A 15,240-nucleotide genomic window follows, 5' to 3' on the forward strand; every position below is an offset into this window, starting at 1 on the left:
ATAGATAGATAGATAGATAGATAGATAGATAGATAGATAGATAGATAGATAGATAGATAGATAGATAGATAGATAGATAGATAGATAGATAGATAGATAGATAGATAGATAGATAGATATTAGATAGATAGATAGATAGATATGAGAGAGATAGATAGATAGATAGATAGATAGATAGATAGATAGATAGATAGATAGATAGATAGATAGATAGATAGATAGATAGATAGATAGATAGATAGATAGATAGATAGACTTATTAGTTACTGTAATGATAATATTAAGTGCTTTTCTTATTTATTATTTTGGGTTACAGAAATGCCATTTTCTATTGTTTTTATTGTTGCTGAGTTGTACACAATGTTAGCACAATTATATTCAATATCTTTCTTAGGTTAAAAGGATTTTTGCTCAAAATTCTAATCTTGCCCGTACTGTTCACTTGACATTATTGTGAGGAGTTTCCCAATAATAATGGTAATGTTTGAGTTCCATTATATATATGAATACATAGTCTATATTTAGGAAAGCTAGTTGACTTCTGAGTGCATTCATTTCCAGTACGTCAGCATAGTCATTTATTTATAAGACTACAACAGGATTTATGCTTATTGATTTATTTGTATTGCATTGAGACAAGACCAGAAGGTTTCATTGGGTATTTTACCAGGAATGTAGATCCAAAATGAGCCGTTAATGTGCAGATTATATAGTAATAAAATTCACACTTTGAGTGCTGGAGGACTTTATAAATCACAATGACCTCTGGCATCCAAATGGTGACTATACCTATTGCAGAAATGGTAAAATGATTCACTACATGTTACATACACTGAAAGGAACATCTATTCCCTGTTGCTTTTACTTCCCCTCTTTGAATGGTAGCAATTGAGCATTTGCATGTTGTGTTTGACGCCGTGCATGCTGAAGACATGCAATGGCAAGTGATAGTCTGCATGCCGCTTACTGAATGTCTCTCCTTTTCTCTCCTTCCCTGTCATGTGCTTTCAGAAGACAACCATGTAGAAGGTGGGTGCTTTCTACCTTATCTTCTCTCCCTTCCCCCTCCCTTTTCCCTTTTTATTTTTTTATGTCTAATCATAAACTGAGTCCCGGTAAGTATTTTGATTTCATAAGAAATGTAAAAAAAATGCTATGATTTATCATTACTATTAGACGAGATGTACCACATATTGCTGTGTCAACGTTCCTATCTTTCAGCAATGTTGCAGACCGGTGCACTTTTTTTTAAGCAGTGTAATATTGAGTGTGTGCACATTTGATGTTGCAGCAATCTATTAATGAAACCCCATACATCTGTCACATATGTTAACATTAAAAATCGCATTAGCTTACAAAAAATGTGATATATGTAAGCAAGGCTTCCTTTTAGGAAAAAAATATTAATCGGAAAAAGTAACCGAGCAAGTTTTCACTTGTATCAACTACTTTCATTTTGCCTGGATTCACAAATTAATTTTTGTATGCCTTTTGGGTGCAGTTTTTTGAGCCAAACACAGGAGTGGAGGCAAAAAAAAAAGCTGCTGTGGTTGGCTCAAAAAATTGTATTACAAGCTACATGTGTCAATCTGGGCTTAGGCTTCGTTCACATCTGCGTTGTGCCTTTGTTCTAGCGGATACGTCAGAGGACCACAAGAACGGAAGTAAGGGCACATTCAGACGTGGCGGAATTGCTGTTGAATTCCGCGTCGGATAGTCCGCAGTGGAAATCTGCAGCAGCCGTTTTTTTCACCGGTTTCTATACATTTTTAGGTCAGACGTTGCGGAAAATAACAGTGCAAAATTCAGAATTTACCCTCCACAGCATGCACATTATGTTGTGGAGAAGCAGCGTATTTTCACTGCGGATTTCAGCCTTTGCAATGAAAAAGTTTCTGCAAATTCACAACGAATCTGCAGCAACATTTTCACTGGAAAAATTCTGTCAAGTCTGAACATGCCCTAAACGTTTCAGTAAAAAAAAACATTGATTTCAATAGGTTTTGTTTTTGCATCAGTCGTGCTCAGTTAGGCTCTATTCCGTCAGGTTTCCGTTTTTTGATTGAAGCAATCGCGTAGTCTGCTATGCTATTGCGTCCGTCAAAAATTACGGAAACCTGACGGAAAGGACCTTTTCGTTTTTTTTTAACATTGAAGTCATTGGAGAATGGATACAAACTGATATGCCATCCGTTTGTATCAGTTATCCATTACGTTTAACGGATCTGTTTTTTCTCTGCACATGCGCAAACTAAGGCTATGTTCACATCTGCGTCGGAGGCTCCGTTAGGGGCCTCCGTCGCAGATCCGGCACGGTTTGCCTGAGTTTACCAGAGACAATAGCACAGCATGCTGCGCTATTGTGTCCAGTAAAATCACAGACACCCTGATGGAAAGCCGACAGAACCCATTAAAGTCACTGTTGGTTCCGTTATTCCCTTGTTTAGCTCCTCTGACGGAGCAGAACAACTGAACACACCAACGCAGGTGTGAACCCAGCCTAAAAATGAAAGCAAGAAAGATGCAACAATAAAAATGGATCCGTTAAAAACGTAGTATACCTGATGACAAACTGACACAAATGGAAAGAAAAGAGTCAGTTTATTTGACCGATCTGGTAAACTGAACTGTAAAAAAAACCCATATTTTACGTTTTGTTGCATTCAGTCTGCCATCCGTCAGACTGTTCTTTTTTTTTTTTTTAAATTTCAACATATCCGCTAAAACGGATGCCACAACGCAGATGTGAATGAAGCCTCAAAGGGGTTATCCAGACTTGAATAAAAATGGATAGATGTTTCCAAAGAGCTTAAAATAATAAAAGGTTCTATACTGGCCTTTAAAAATGTCTGCACCGCATGTTCCTGGTCCCTGGTTTTTGTTTACTTCTGCTCCACAATGATGTCCCTTGTCTCCATTGAGTGACCCCCGCAGCCAATCTCTGACCGCAGCAGTGATGTCAATTGTAGCCAAAAATTGGATCACTGGATGGAGACATTGGATGTCATTGGGCATCAAATTAAACAAAAGCTGGTGCGGATCGGGGACATTTAAGAGGGGGCATTTTAAAAGGTGAGTGTGTAAGCTATTTAAAGATTCCGGTCCTGTTTTATTACTAGTGGATACTACTTTAAGTTTGCTCTATAAGTGCATAGGGCAAAACGAATATACTGTGCGATGCCCAGTGCAGGGTCTGAGGGGTAGCATATAATACAGAGATTTAAAAAACATCCCCTAACGTCCTACACTAAACATAACACAGTATCAGTTTTCCATGGACTGTTCTTTTAATATTGCCCACAGAAAAGTATCACCCTCATATAGTATAAGAAATAATTATGTACAAAATGAATTAATATTCAAATTAGGCATCGATTTCCATCGACAGTTGCAATGACATCAAATAGAGAAATTGTGTTAATGTTATAACATAAACTAATGTATTTATTGGAAATAAACACATTTTTTTAAGCTGACGTTCAAGGTTCCAAGCACAATGAGCTTTTTGTTATTGTTTTTTACTGCATTATTTTTATTAGTCGTTTGCAACTAAATTATTAGGCCTTGTTCACACATTGCAGTTTTGATCCAAGTTTTTATGTTTTTAGCCAAATCGAAATTTTAAAATTAAGAAGTATGAGTATATTTTTCCTCCAAAGCCTTAGGCCAGTTTCACACGGTTATTATTCGGCAGCATTTTAACGTTAAAGAGGCTCTGTCACCACATTATAAGTGGCCTATCTTGTACATGATGTGATCGGCGCTGTAATGTAGATTACAGCAGTGTTTTTTTATTTAGAAAAACAATCATTTTTTATGGAGTTATGACCTATTTTAGCTTTATGCTAATGAGTTTCTCAATGGACAACTGGGCGTGTTTTACTATATGGCCAAGTGGGCGTTGTATAGAGGAGTGTATGACGCTGACCAATCAGTGGCCAATCAACGTCATACACTTCTCTCCATTCATTTACTCTCAGATAGCGATATAGCTATATCGCTATGTGCAGCCACATACACACACACTAACATTACTGCAGTGTCCTGACAATGAATATACATTACCCACAGCCAGGACGTGATGTCTATTCAGAATCCTGACCACTTCTCTGCACTTCTCTGTGATTTACAGCATAGCAGGCGTAGTCTCGCGAGATTACGCTGTAAACTGTCATTTACAGCGAGATCTCGCTGTGCTGTGCTGTAAATCACAGAGAAGTGCAGAGAAGTGGTCAGGATTCTGAATATACATCCCGTCCCGGCTGGAGGTAATGTATATTCACTGTCAGGACACTGCAGTAATGTTATAGTGTGTTTATGTGGCTTCACATAGTGATATAGCTATATCGCAATGTGCTGTGTAAATGAATGGGGAGAAGTGTATGACGCTGATTGGTCACTGATTGGTCAGCGTCATACACTCCTCTGTACAACGCCCACTTGGCCAAAAAGTAAAACACGCCCAGTTGTCCATTGAGAAACACATTAGCATAAAGCTAATATAGGTCATAACTCCGTAAAAAATGATCGTTTTTCTAAATAAAAAACACTGCTGTAATTTACATTACAGCGCCGATCACATCATGTACAATATAGGCCATTTATAATGTGGTGACAGAGCCTCTTTAATATTCCAGCCACAAGACCTGGACCCACCTCTGTCCTAGTGAAACTAAATTATACCTCCATAGATTACTGTTATGATATAAGTTTGGTTCAGTAGAACTATGGTGGGTCTGGGTAACACGTTTGTAATATGGATGCCATGAAGCAGCTTTCTGAAACTAGCCTTAAAAGGGTAACTAAACATTTGACAAAGTATGTCGCCCAAAAAATCGCTAAAACGAAGCAGTAGAAGCACTCGTGTGAGCGCTCAGCCGCTTCGTTTCTGTTCAGCTTTTTCCAGAAAGCCAATGTATCGAAATACGGGCACAAAGACTTTCTATTGAGCCCGTACTCTGATACATGGATTCCCGGAAAAAGCCGAACAGAAACGAAGCGTCTGAGCGCTCACACGAGCGCTTCTTCCGCTTCGTTTTAGCGATTGGTGGGGGTCTCAGTGCTCGAACCCCCACCAATGGAAACTTCTGACATGTCACTACGACATGTCAGAAGTTTGTCGAATGTTTAGTTACCCTTTAAGCTGCATGTGCAAGTCTACTGTTAAAAATTTATTGAATTGAAGCTACAAAAACAAATAAACAAAAAAAATAAGCAAGATTATATCTGGATTTAATTGGACAGGAAGACATTTTTGAAGGACCAAAATTCTACTTCAGCCTGGGTAAAAAAAAATCGGTACCATCAGCATTTTAATACTATGCTATCACAAAACTCAATAATGTGTATCCCTTATGAGCCTCCTTGCTTTACTTTGGTTTTTCACCTTTTTTATTTTTCAAAATGTGAACCATTTTTGGCTCATTCTTAGTCTGCAAGCCTTCATTTTCCTTTTTATTTAGAACCAAGCATTTTATTGTTTGCAACCAAATATATTACAACTCAATCCCAATTTTCTGACATTTAAAATTTTTGCTTGTTTTCTATCTTACCTTAGTTTACCTGCTTTTTATTTTTATTTCAATTGTGGTTTCTGGATGTGTTACATACCCCATTAAGCCATTCACAGCTTATCACTGATCACACTTGTTTATATGTTTATTTGCAAGCTATTTTCTTTTATCCCTGATAGAGGGAGATTTTATTTAATGTCAATAGTCATTTTTTCCAAAAAAATCCAACTATTTATTTTTTTACATTTTGCCATTAACGTTATGTTAGAGTAAACCAAGCAAATAATATTACACTATAAAATAAATATAATAAGACGGGGGACGTGGCTACTCTTAAGACTGAGAGGATGTGTTTCTCTTGAGCTCCGCCAGCCATCTACTTTATCCTGAGCAATTTTCTTGCCATGAGGTCCCTTTTGGAAAATAAACACCAACACTATTACCATCGGAGCCTCCCAAACATTTTGATGGGTATATTACTTCTCTAGCTGCATATAAAAGGTGAAGGCCTAGTCCAAATAATCTGAACTATTCCTATACAAAATATAAATATAAAAAATCTATACCAATAATTTATTTTCTTTTAAATTTGCACATATTAAATAAAATGCAAGACATTCACATGAGCAACTAATATGCTAACTAATATGTAATAACAATTATCACTAGTTTTTACTATTTCCATAAATAAATACATATCAACTCCATTTTCAGGATCTACAATGATTCTCTAAATTACTTTTTGAAGATCTATAAATTTAAAAAAACGTTGCTCTGTAAAACACTCCTACCAGATGCACTAAAATAATCCCTAATAGCAATTTTTTTTAAAGAAATGAATTAAAATTATAGCAATAAATTACTATACATATTGTTGGAAGATCCTTAATATTGGGTACATTCTATCCATCTCGATGTTCTAACTGATATTTTTGAATATGTTTGAGGTTCAGTCTATACATCGGCTGCAGCAATTTTTTTTTATGTGACAGTTAAATAGTTTTCTAGTATAGAAAGTGAATCCAGCTGAACCTGACATTCAATAAACATTTCATCAAATACACTTGCGAGATATTCTTTATTATGTTTCGAAATAAAATAAATGTAAACATACATGTAAACTAATATAAATTACCGATAAACAATAGTTTTGACAATATAAAGTATCAAACAATATGTTATATGATATGTTCATTTACTCATAATAATAGATTTAAAATATGCAATGAGAATAATATACCAACCGGCAAAAATATTTTTTTTTCTTTATGGTTTATGCACACAGCATATTGCAGCAATGTTCAACCTTTGAGTTGCTTGGAGCCATAATTTGGTACCAATATAAGTCTATGGGGCCATACTTTACCGCCATATGCCTGATTTCATATGGAGGCATGCAGAGGCTCTTTCTGTTGGATTCATACCGAAAACAATTGTGGCATGCTCCATTAGATCCCATATTGCAGAGGTAAGCTCCCCTAAATGCATTGCTTCTAGAGGAGAATATCACTGTAGTATATTGCCATACTTAAGTACCATATGGTGGCAAACGCAATACCTACGGCTCAGTAGTATGGAGCCATGTGGACACAGTGTGCCACCATACAGACTCTGCCAGTCGCATAAGGCATAAAACGTTATCTTCCAATATCATTTTATGAATCCAGGTTATTTACTGTTTATTACAGATTTTATTTTCTTGCTTGCTAAATAAATATATAAACATGTATTTTTATCTTCTACCATAACTGGACGCCGGTGGCCAAAAATCATGAAGTGCTATAGTATAATGCAGCTCTATGCACTAAAGGCTACCATTTTGCTTACAATTTTCTTCCAATGTGGCTTTTTCCTCTCTAGCCCAATCTATGAAGCCTGCACAGAATATTGTATGAAAACTGATGTGACAAATAATGTGTATTGTGTACATTTCACCAATTTGACTTTCTAAGGGGCATTCGTCTCCGAAGAGATTAATAAAAAAAAGAATATTTGATTTTTGTATCATTGCACATATTACTTTCCATCTATACAGGCCCTCTGCTCACATGTAGTCTCACATATAGATTCCTCCCATATTACCATTTCAGTCTTAAAAATTTATTTTTTGTTTAATGATCCAAAATACTCATTTTTAATGAGGGGAAAAAGACCAGACCCAGCCCATTTGTCAGATTCTTCTTTTGATGAGCCAAACTTCTGAATGAAAAGATAATAAATACTGAATATAAAATGATCAAAAATAAAGGGAAAAGAAAAAAAGCAACAACAGACACATGGCATGATTCTCTTTGTTAAACTCCAGATGCGTTTTTGCTTCTTTTTTATTTCTTTTTCATTTTTTTTTTCACATATTAACAAATAAAACACAGGGTCGAGTAGAGTTTGTAGTTTGCAATTGAGTTATTCTTTATCCCAGAGTCTGTCCATCGGGTTTGAAACCAGTATGCATTTTTTTCCCCCCTTTTAAAATGCAGATACTGTACAGGAAGACCAGTTGTTTGTCACAAACCATTTTTTGTAACTGTGGCAACATCTTCCCATTCTCCCTTGTGCTTTGCTGACTATGCTCTTGTTTCCCTTTAAGGTCTGGCACACCTGATGATGGGCGACCAAGGTACGGGCTCTGTTCCTTTTCCACTCTGCTTTTCATTGTTTCCTACTGTTCTGTAGCTGCTTCAGTCCTTCACTGCAATGACAGCCCAATTGCTTTTAAGCTGTGTATGACTGCAAATCTTGACACATTATTTTAGCCACATCCTTATTTATTTTATGTTCGCTATTGATATCCTTTTCCTTTTCTGCAATATAATAACTGAACCTAATCGGAACAGATCAAGCAGCTGATTGAAAAAAATTGTGTATTGCTCAGATTGGGATAAACTGCTGAAGGGACAGGACGAAAATTGTCAACAAGACAAAAAAAAACAAAAAGTGTTCGCTTTTCAGATTGAGAAAATTCTCAGTTTATCATATTGTACCCAGCGAAGGCTCCATTAATTTTCATTGATGCATGGCTGATTGGTTCACTCTGAAAGCACATCGTAGCTGTCTCTGGAATGCCAACATCTTGCCAGGTTAATCGTGACGTAACCAGTGTGCCATCTGCTTGCAACATTCAATTATTATTATTTTTTTAAAAAGCATGATTGTTTTAAGCATGTCCAAGGTTGGTCGAACTCGAACCAGTCTCTTGGCCATGTATTTCCATCCTTGTCATCGTCATTTTCCACATCCTCATCAGTATCAGCTTTACTTAACAAATGATTGCATATACATATATTCATGAATGTTTTTTTATTTTCTTTTCCTCTGTCTTCGTTGTCTGGAAATGCTTTCTTCATGGAACCATTCCATCCAAATCTCTAGGTAAAAGTAAAGGTACTACCTTTTTAATTACTCATTATACTGTACAGTAGATGTGTAATGTGTTTGTCAATATGTGTCTCAATGTAAATCATGTGTATATAATAGGTAGGTGCATAATACATTATCTTTGTCGATAGAAAAATGGGATGTTAATAAAAAAATGTTAAATTATTTCCAGATTTTTAAAAAGATTCAGTATTTAAAATAATGTACCATTTCACCCTGTGGAAATAAATCCAAAATTTCCACGTGTTAGATTTCTGTTGGGAGTCCTATAATTCAGAGAAAGGCAACTGTAAGATGAGTAGGTCTCCACTGGATACACCCTATGCAGGTATGTGAATGTGCTGCTGTTTTCCCAGGCAGGTATTAAAAAGTACCTACTTAGGACGTATCCTAGCCGTTTTTTACAGTTGTTTCAATACATTTTTAGGCAAGTTAGTTCAGACGTTGCGGAAAACTCCGCTGCGGACCATAGGCTGGGGTGCGGAATTTTCTCTCCACAGCATGCACTGTCTGTTGCGGAGATGAAGCGGAATGTCGCTGCGGATTTCAGCCTTTGCAATGCAAAAACTGAAATCTGTGGCAAGTCCGCTGTGATATCCGCAACGTCCGAATTACCTGTCAAATATGCAAATGTTGCTACAGATTCGTTGTGTAATTGCCTCAAATCTGCAGCAACATTCGCAGCGGAAAAATTCAGCCACGTCTGAACGTGCCCTAAAAGTGGCACTACTAGTCAACCACCAAAACAGTCAGTTCTTTTCCAGTAAAATAATGTACCACGGAGCCCCATAGAAGAACTACTATAGTATATACTATTCTTGTGCAAAGCAAAGTTCTGGTATATAGAACATCACTGTTAATATGAAATATGATTAATGTGGTGCACTACAAAAATACATCATTGTTAAAAAAAAAAAATTTCTTCTCAAATATTGCAACTGAAATATTTCTTTTTTAAAGCATAAATATAGAGGTAAGCAAAATATTTTCACTCTGTTTAGTTTTGCCAATTTGCATATTTAAGAGAATAATTGGTACATTAGTTATCCTCGTGTCCTATGGAATAATGAGTCTTCGAATCTGGTCAACCGGCTGAAAACGATTCATTAATTTTTAACACCTTACTGACATTTGACTGAACTGTATGTCAAAGTAAGTAGGAGGGTAGTATGGAGTGGGCTCACAGGATGAGTCCACCCCATACACTGTGAGTGTCAGCTTTAAATTACAGCTGACACCTTGCACCAATGTCCGGGATCGGAGATAACTGCAATCCTGGCTGTTTTAACCACTCAGATGATGTGGTTAACAGCGACCGAGGCATCTAAGCTATCAAAAAGAGGGAGAGCACCCATTGTCGATCTCTTTGCCATGCGCGGGGTACCAATGTTTGTCATGGCAGCCTGGGGGCCTAATGAAAGCCCCACGGTCTGCCATCTTAGTTCTCCAAATAAGCCCTGCCAGCTGGTAAAAATTACAATACACTGCAATACATAAGTATTGCAATGTATTGTACCAGCGATCTAACCACTGCTAACGAAAATAGGTACAAAAAAAAAGTAAAATTACGTTTTTAGTAATGTACGAAAGAAAATATTAATAGTAAAAAAAGTAGTATTAAAAAATGTCTATTTTTTGGTCCACTTAGCTCATCCCAAAAAATGTAAATAAAGTGACTAAAAAGTCGTATGTACTCCAAAATGTTACCAATAAAAACGAAAGTTCACCCCGCAAAAAACAAACCCTGCACACCGCTTTATCAACAGAAAACTAAAAAAGATATGTGTATCAGAATATGACGACACAAATTTATTTTTGCATATATATATATTTTTCTGTAAAACTATTAAATCATAAAAAACTATATAGATTTGGTATCTTCGTAATCGTTCCCACCATCAGAATAGATTGAACATGATGTTTTTACCGTACGGTGAATGCCTTAAAAAACAAAACAAATAAAACAATGGCGGAATCACTGTTTTTTTTATTCCACGCCACAAATAATTTTGTTTTTATTTTTCAGTACATTATATGGTAAAATGAATGGTGGCATTAAAGATTATAACTCGTCCCGCAAAAAGAGGTTAATTAAATGCTTTACTGATTAAGCAGGGGAAGGGTTAACATCTTTTTCTGTAGCTTCATTGCATTATATTATGCTCTGTAGTTACAGTGACTTTCTTTCCTAGCAAAAATGACTTTTGTACCTCTAACTGTACAAATATAGTTCTGCAATAACTTCCTACCATTATTGGATAATTTACAAAACATTTTATAATTATTTTTAAAGATTTGCTGAACATGCACATTTGAGCCGTTATATTCCAAATCATATTATACAAACAAGTACAATAAGCCCTTGTTCACACAGCACTAAAAAACCCAGATGTGTAAACGTGTAAAACTACAGGTGTTTTTGACGCGTGTTCATTGCGTTTTTGACGTGTTTTGTGCATGTTTTCGGCGCATTTTTTTTGCTGTGTAATTAGGACTCCAATTGACTATAGGAATTAGGCGCATTTGCGGCACATTTTTAGCACGTATTATGCGCCCAAAAATTGGCATGATGCTTCTTTACGCGCCACATTTTTTAAACGCACGCTCGTGAATAAATATAAATGCGTCGTATAAACTAATTGTGCGCTTTCCCTTTGATGTCAATGGGAAGCTTAAAGAGGCTCTGTCACCACATTATAAGTGGCCTATCTTGTACATAATGTGATCGGCGCTGTAATGTAGATAACAACAGTGGTTTTTATTTAGGAAAACGATCATTTTAGACGGAGTTATGACCTATATTATCTTTTAAATGACAGGTTACATCGTAATCTCGCGAGATTACATTTGCCTTGCTGTAAATAAAAGACGCCCAGTTGTCCATTAAGAAACTCATTAGCATAAAGCTAATATAAGTCATAACTTCGTCAAAAATGATCGTTTTTCTAAATAAAAAACACTGCTGTTATCTACATTACAGCGCCGATCACGTCATGTACAAGATAGGGCACTTATAATCTGGTGACCGAGCCTCTTTAAACCAAGCATTTTTTACGCGTTTTTTAGCACGCAAAACGTGACAAAAACGCGTCGAAAACCTGCTGTATGTACAGAGTCTAACACTAAGACATAGAATAAAATTGTGTGCATCTATTCACATAACTGAAACAGAATGAAGGGGTTAGTTCTGAAGTTAGTTTTTTTTTTATCCAATACTTATATTGGACAAATTCTATGACCTCCTAGGGGAACAATTTTGCAGAAATTGATGTCATTTTTTTAAACCCCTGTGTCCAATACCTTGGGAAAATCCCTGCTTTGATTAAGAAACTGCACCACCGTTATTGTAAGGCTGGGTTCACACGACCTATTTTCAGGTAGTGAAATATAGTATAGTGCTACAATACGTCGGCAAACATCTGCCCATTCATTTGAATGGGTTTGCCGACGTATTGTGCAGACGACCTGTAATTTACGCGTCGTCGTTTGACAGCTGTCAAACGACGACGCGTAAATTGACTGCCTCGGCAAAGAAGTGCAGGGCACTTCTTTGCCACGTAATTTGAGCTGTTCTTCATTGAACTCAATGAAGCACAGCTCAAGATTTACGAGCGTCACAGACGCCTCGTAAATTACGAGGAGGAGCATTTACGTGTGAAACGAGGCAGCTGTAAACAGTTTGTCTTTTCACACGTAAATTCCTCTCAGCGTGTGAACATACCCTTATACTGAAGTCTCTACACTTGGTATACGTGGTACAGAATGGGCAGGCTAAAAAAGCAATTCCTAGAAGAGAGGCTCTTTAAAGAGATTGCTTGGCTTAGGAACCCCATTTTCAAATACCATATTAAGACATATGCAGTTAAAATATGAGGAGCCACCATTCAGGACGCTTATCTATTAGCTAGAGTAAAGGATCTGGAGGACCTGCCATGTCCATGTATTACGCTGACGGACCATTGATTTTATTGGGAACATTTTACCTGCAGTGGCAATGCAGGAAAATTGAACACTTGTTGTCTGGTTCCCCCACAGCTTACAGGCTGTTTCTGAGGGGACCCAATAGTTAGACACCCTGTGATCAGCTTATTGATCAGGGAACTTTCTAATAAAACGGTAATATCCAAAATGGACTACCCCTTTAATCCCAATGTAAACCACAATACAATGATTCATAGTAAGTGACTTTTATAAAATAGTATAGATTGAACTACTGATCGTTTGAGCTATTATTAATAAAATGTGGTTATGAATTATGTTAATTAATTCATCATTTAGATTTTATGTCTTTTGTTGTCATCTTTCGTCCTCTATTTTTAATATAACTGAAACTGATTAAAGTTCACATGGTTTACGAGAGTAATATTATGTGAAAAATAAAAGTGGATTACAAAAATTTGGGAATGTCTTAGATGCTTGAAGATTGCTGACATCAGCAGTTTTTTCTAACCTTAATAAGAGCAGTAAACGCGCTTGGGTCACATTGCTGAGGGCTATCTATTCGTCTCACTGGAGATCGTCATCACCGAAGAAATGTCTCTTAAGGTCGTTTGAGGCTGAGAAGGATTGAAGATGTTTCGAAACTATCAGTCAACAGATCAATTCCAGAGTAAAGCGTTATGCTTCAGAATCAGCATGAAATAGAAAGAATAAATAGGACAATATATTTGGGGATGTTACTTTTGAAATGATTTTCTCCTCTAATAGAATTGTATCAAAGAAGGAAAGTTTCTGATATAATATCAGATATGATTCATCAAACAATCCTGGTCATAAATGACTTGATTTTCTCAAGTGTAAATGATTATTTTGCTATGATTCGGTATGACTACTTCTAAAATATGTATATTTTTATTATAACTGATGTATAAAGTTTTTGCTACATGTTTAAAAGAGATTTATTTGAGTAAAGAGTATATTTGGGCAGATTGAACATTTGCTTTTTCTAAGCTGTTTAAAATTATACATAGTAAGGGTATGGTTACACCGCTAGAGTAAAAAACAGCTGTTTTCAAGAGAAAACAGCCTCTGATTTTCAACCGTTTTTTGATGCGTTTTTTGGAGCTGTTTTTGGAGCTGTTTTTCTATTGACACTATGAAAAATGGCTCCAAAAATGGCTCAAAAAGTGACATGTACTTCTTTTTATGGGGCATTGTTTTAGGTGCCATTTTATTAACGGCCGCGTAAAAAAAACGCCCTGTCTGAACGAAACGCTGTTTTTCCCATTAAAATCAATGGGCAGATGTTTGGAGACATTCATCTTCCGTTTTTTCAGGCGTTTTTTGAGGCGTTTACGCCCTGAAAAAACATCTGCAATACAATGCGTGCGAACATACCCTAAAGGATAATTAGCTTTACTCTATAGTTTAAATTCATTTTTATATTTAGTTTTATAATTAAAATAGATATGAGGTAGTTAATAAAAAAAGAGAGGATAGATAGATAGATAGATAGATAGATAGATAGATAGATAGATAGATAGATAGATAGATAGATAGATAGATAGATAGATAGATAGATAGATGTTATTAATAATAATAATCATAATAATAATAATAATAATAATAATAATAGCAGCATTAGATTGTAGTTATAAGTCCACTGTATTCATGTGGCAGGCATTCCCCACAATTCTTCCTACCCCCCTCGCCAGTGATTGATGGCTGCCGTATATCTCCCTGTGTTGCTTTTAGCCAAACGGCAGAATATTTTTTGGGTGCTGTTTGAGCTCATAGGAGAATGGACCTGTCCCTAATATATGCTGGCCTTAAAGAGGAGAGCATAGTATGATGACAAATTCTCTTTAATAAACAAAATGTAAAACAAAACTGATAAAATGAATGAAAATATAAAATAAAGTTGTAAAAGTAAAAAATAAAATAGAAGTCACAGATGAAAAAAGGCTGTATTCACACTTGCATCACTATTTTTGTTGTTCTGCTTCATCATAGGAGCCGTACAATGGAAATAACAAAAGTGTTGGTTCCGTCTCATGATAGAAACCAACAGTGCCTAATGGAAAACATTGAAGGGTTCCGTTGGGTTTCCGTTATGATTTCTGTCATTTTTGCTGGACAAAGTAGCGGTACGTGCTGCGCTATTTTGTCCAGAAAAAACTAAGGGCACTGTGAGGGAAGCTCCTAATGAAGCCGCCGATGCAGATGTCACAAGCAAGACGAGAACAGTAGCGAATTGCATAATAAAATTGTATATAAATTAAATATCATCTTATATGTAACACAACATAAAAAAAGCCCCTCACAACTACATTACTGTAAACATCTCAAGATAGATAGAAGATAGATAGATAGATAGATAGATAGATAGATAGATAGATAGATAGATAGATAG

The 15,240-nt window shown here is 36.1% G+C and overlaps 1 protein-coding gene across 12 annotated transcripts in view; it reads left to right on the plus strand.

Moving 5' to 3' along the window:
* The window catches only part of NRXN1 (neurexin 1), a 1,175,924-nt gene that overhangs the window by 105,747 nt on the left and 1,054,937 nt on the right, over positions 1–15,240 (plus strand). For 7 of the 12 annotated variants that reach the window (XM_075863167.1, XM_075863168.1, XM_075863178.1 and 4 more), the window contains exons 3-5: positions 1,012–1,029; positions 8,101–8,130; positions 8,883–8,894. The exons of 1 other annotated variant lie outside the window; for it this stretch is intronic. In XM_075863167.1, coding sequence (XP_075719282.1) covers positions 1,012–1,029; positions 8,101–8,130; positions 8,883–8,894 — 60 coding nt within the window. The remainder of the gene's footprint in view (positions 1–1,011; positions 1,030–8,100; positions 8,131–8,882; positions 8,895–15,240) is intronic. 4 more of the 12 variants (XM_075863169.1, XM_075863170.1, XM_075863173.1 and 1 more) reach the window with 4 other exon arrangements.

This window comes from Rhinoderma darwinii, chromosome 4 (assembly GCF_050947455.1).
Source record: "Rhinoderma darwinii isolate aRhiDar2 chromosome 4, aRhiDar2.hap1, whole genome shotgun sequence".
Classification (NCBI taxonomy): Eukaryota; Metazoa; Chordata; class Amphibia; order Anura; family Rhinodermatidae; genus Rhinoderma; species Rhinoderma darwinii.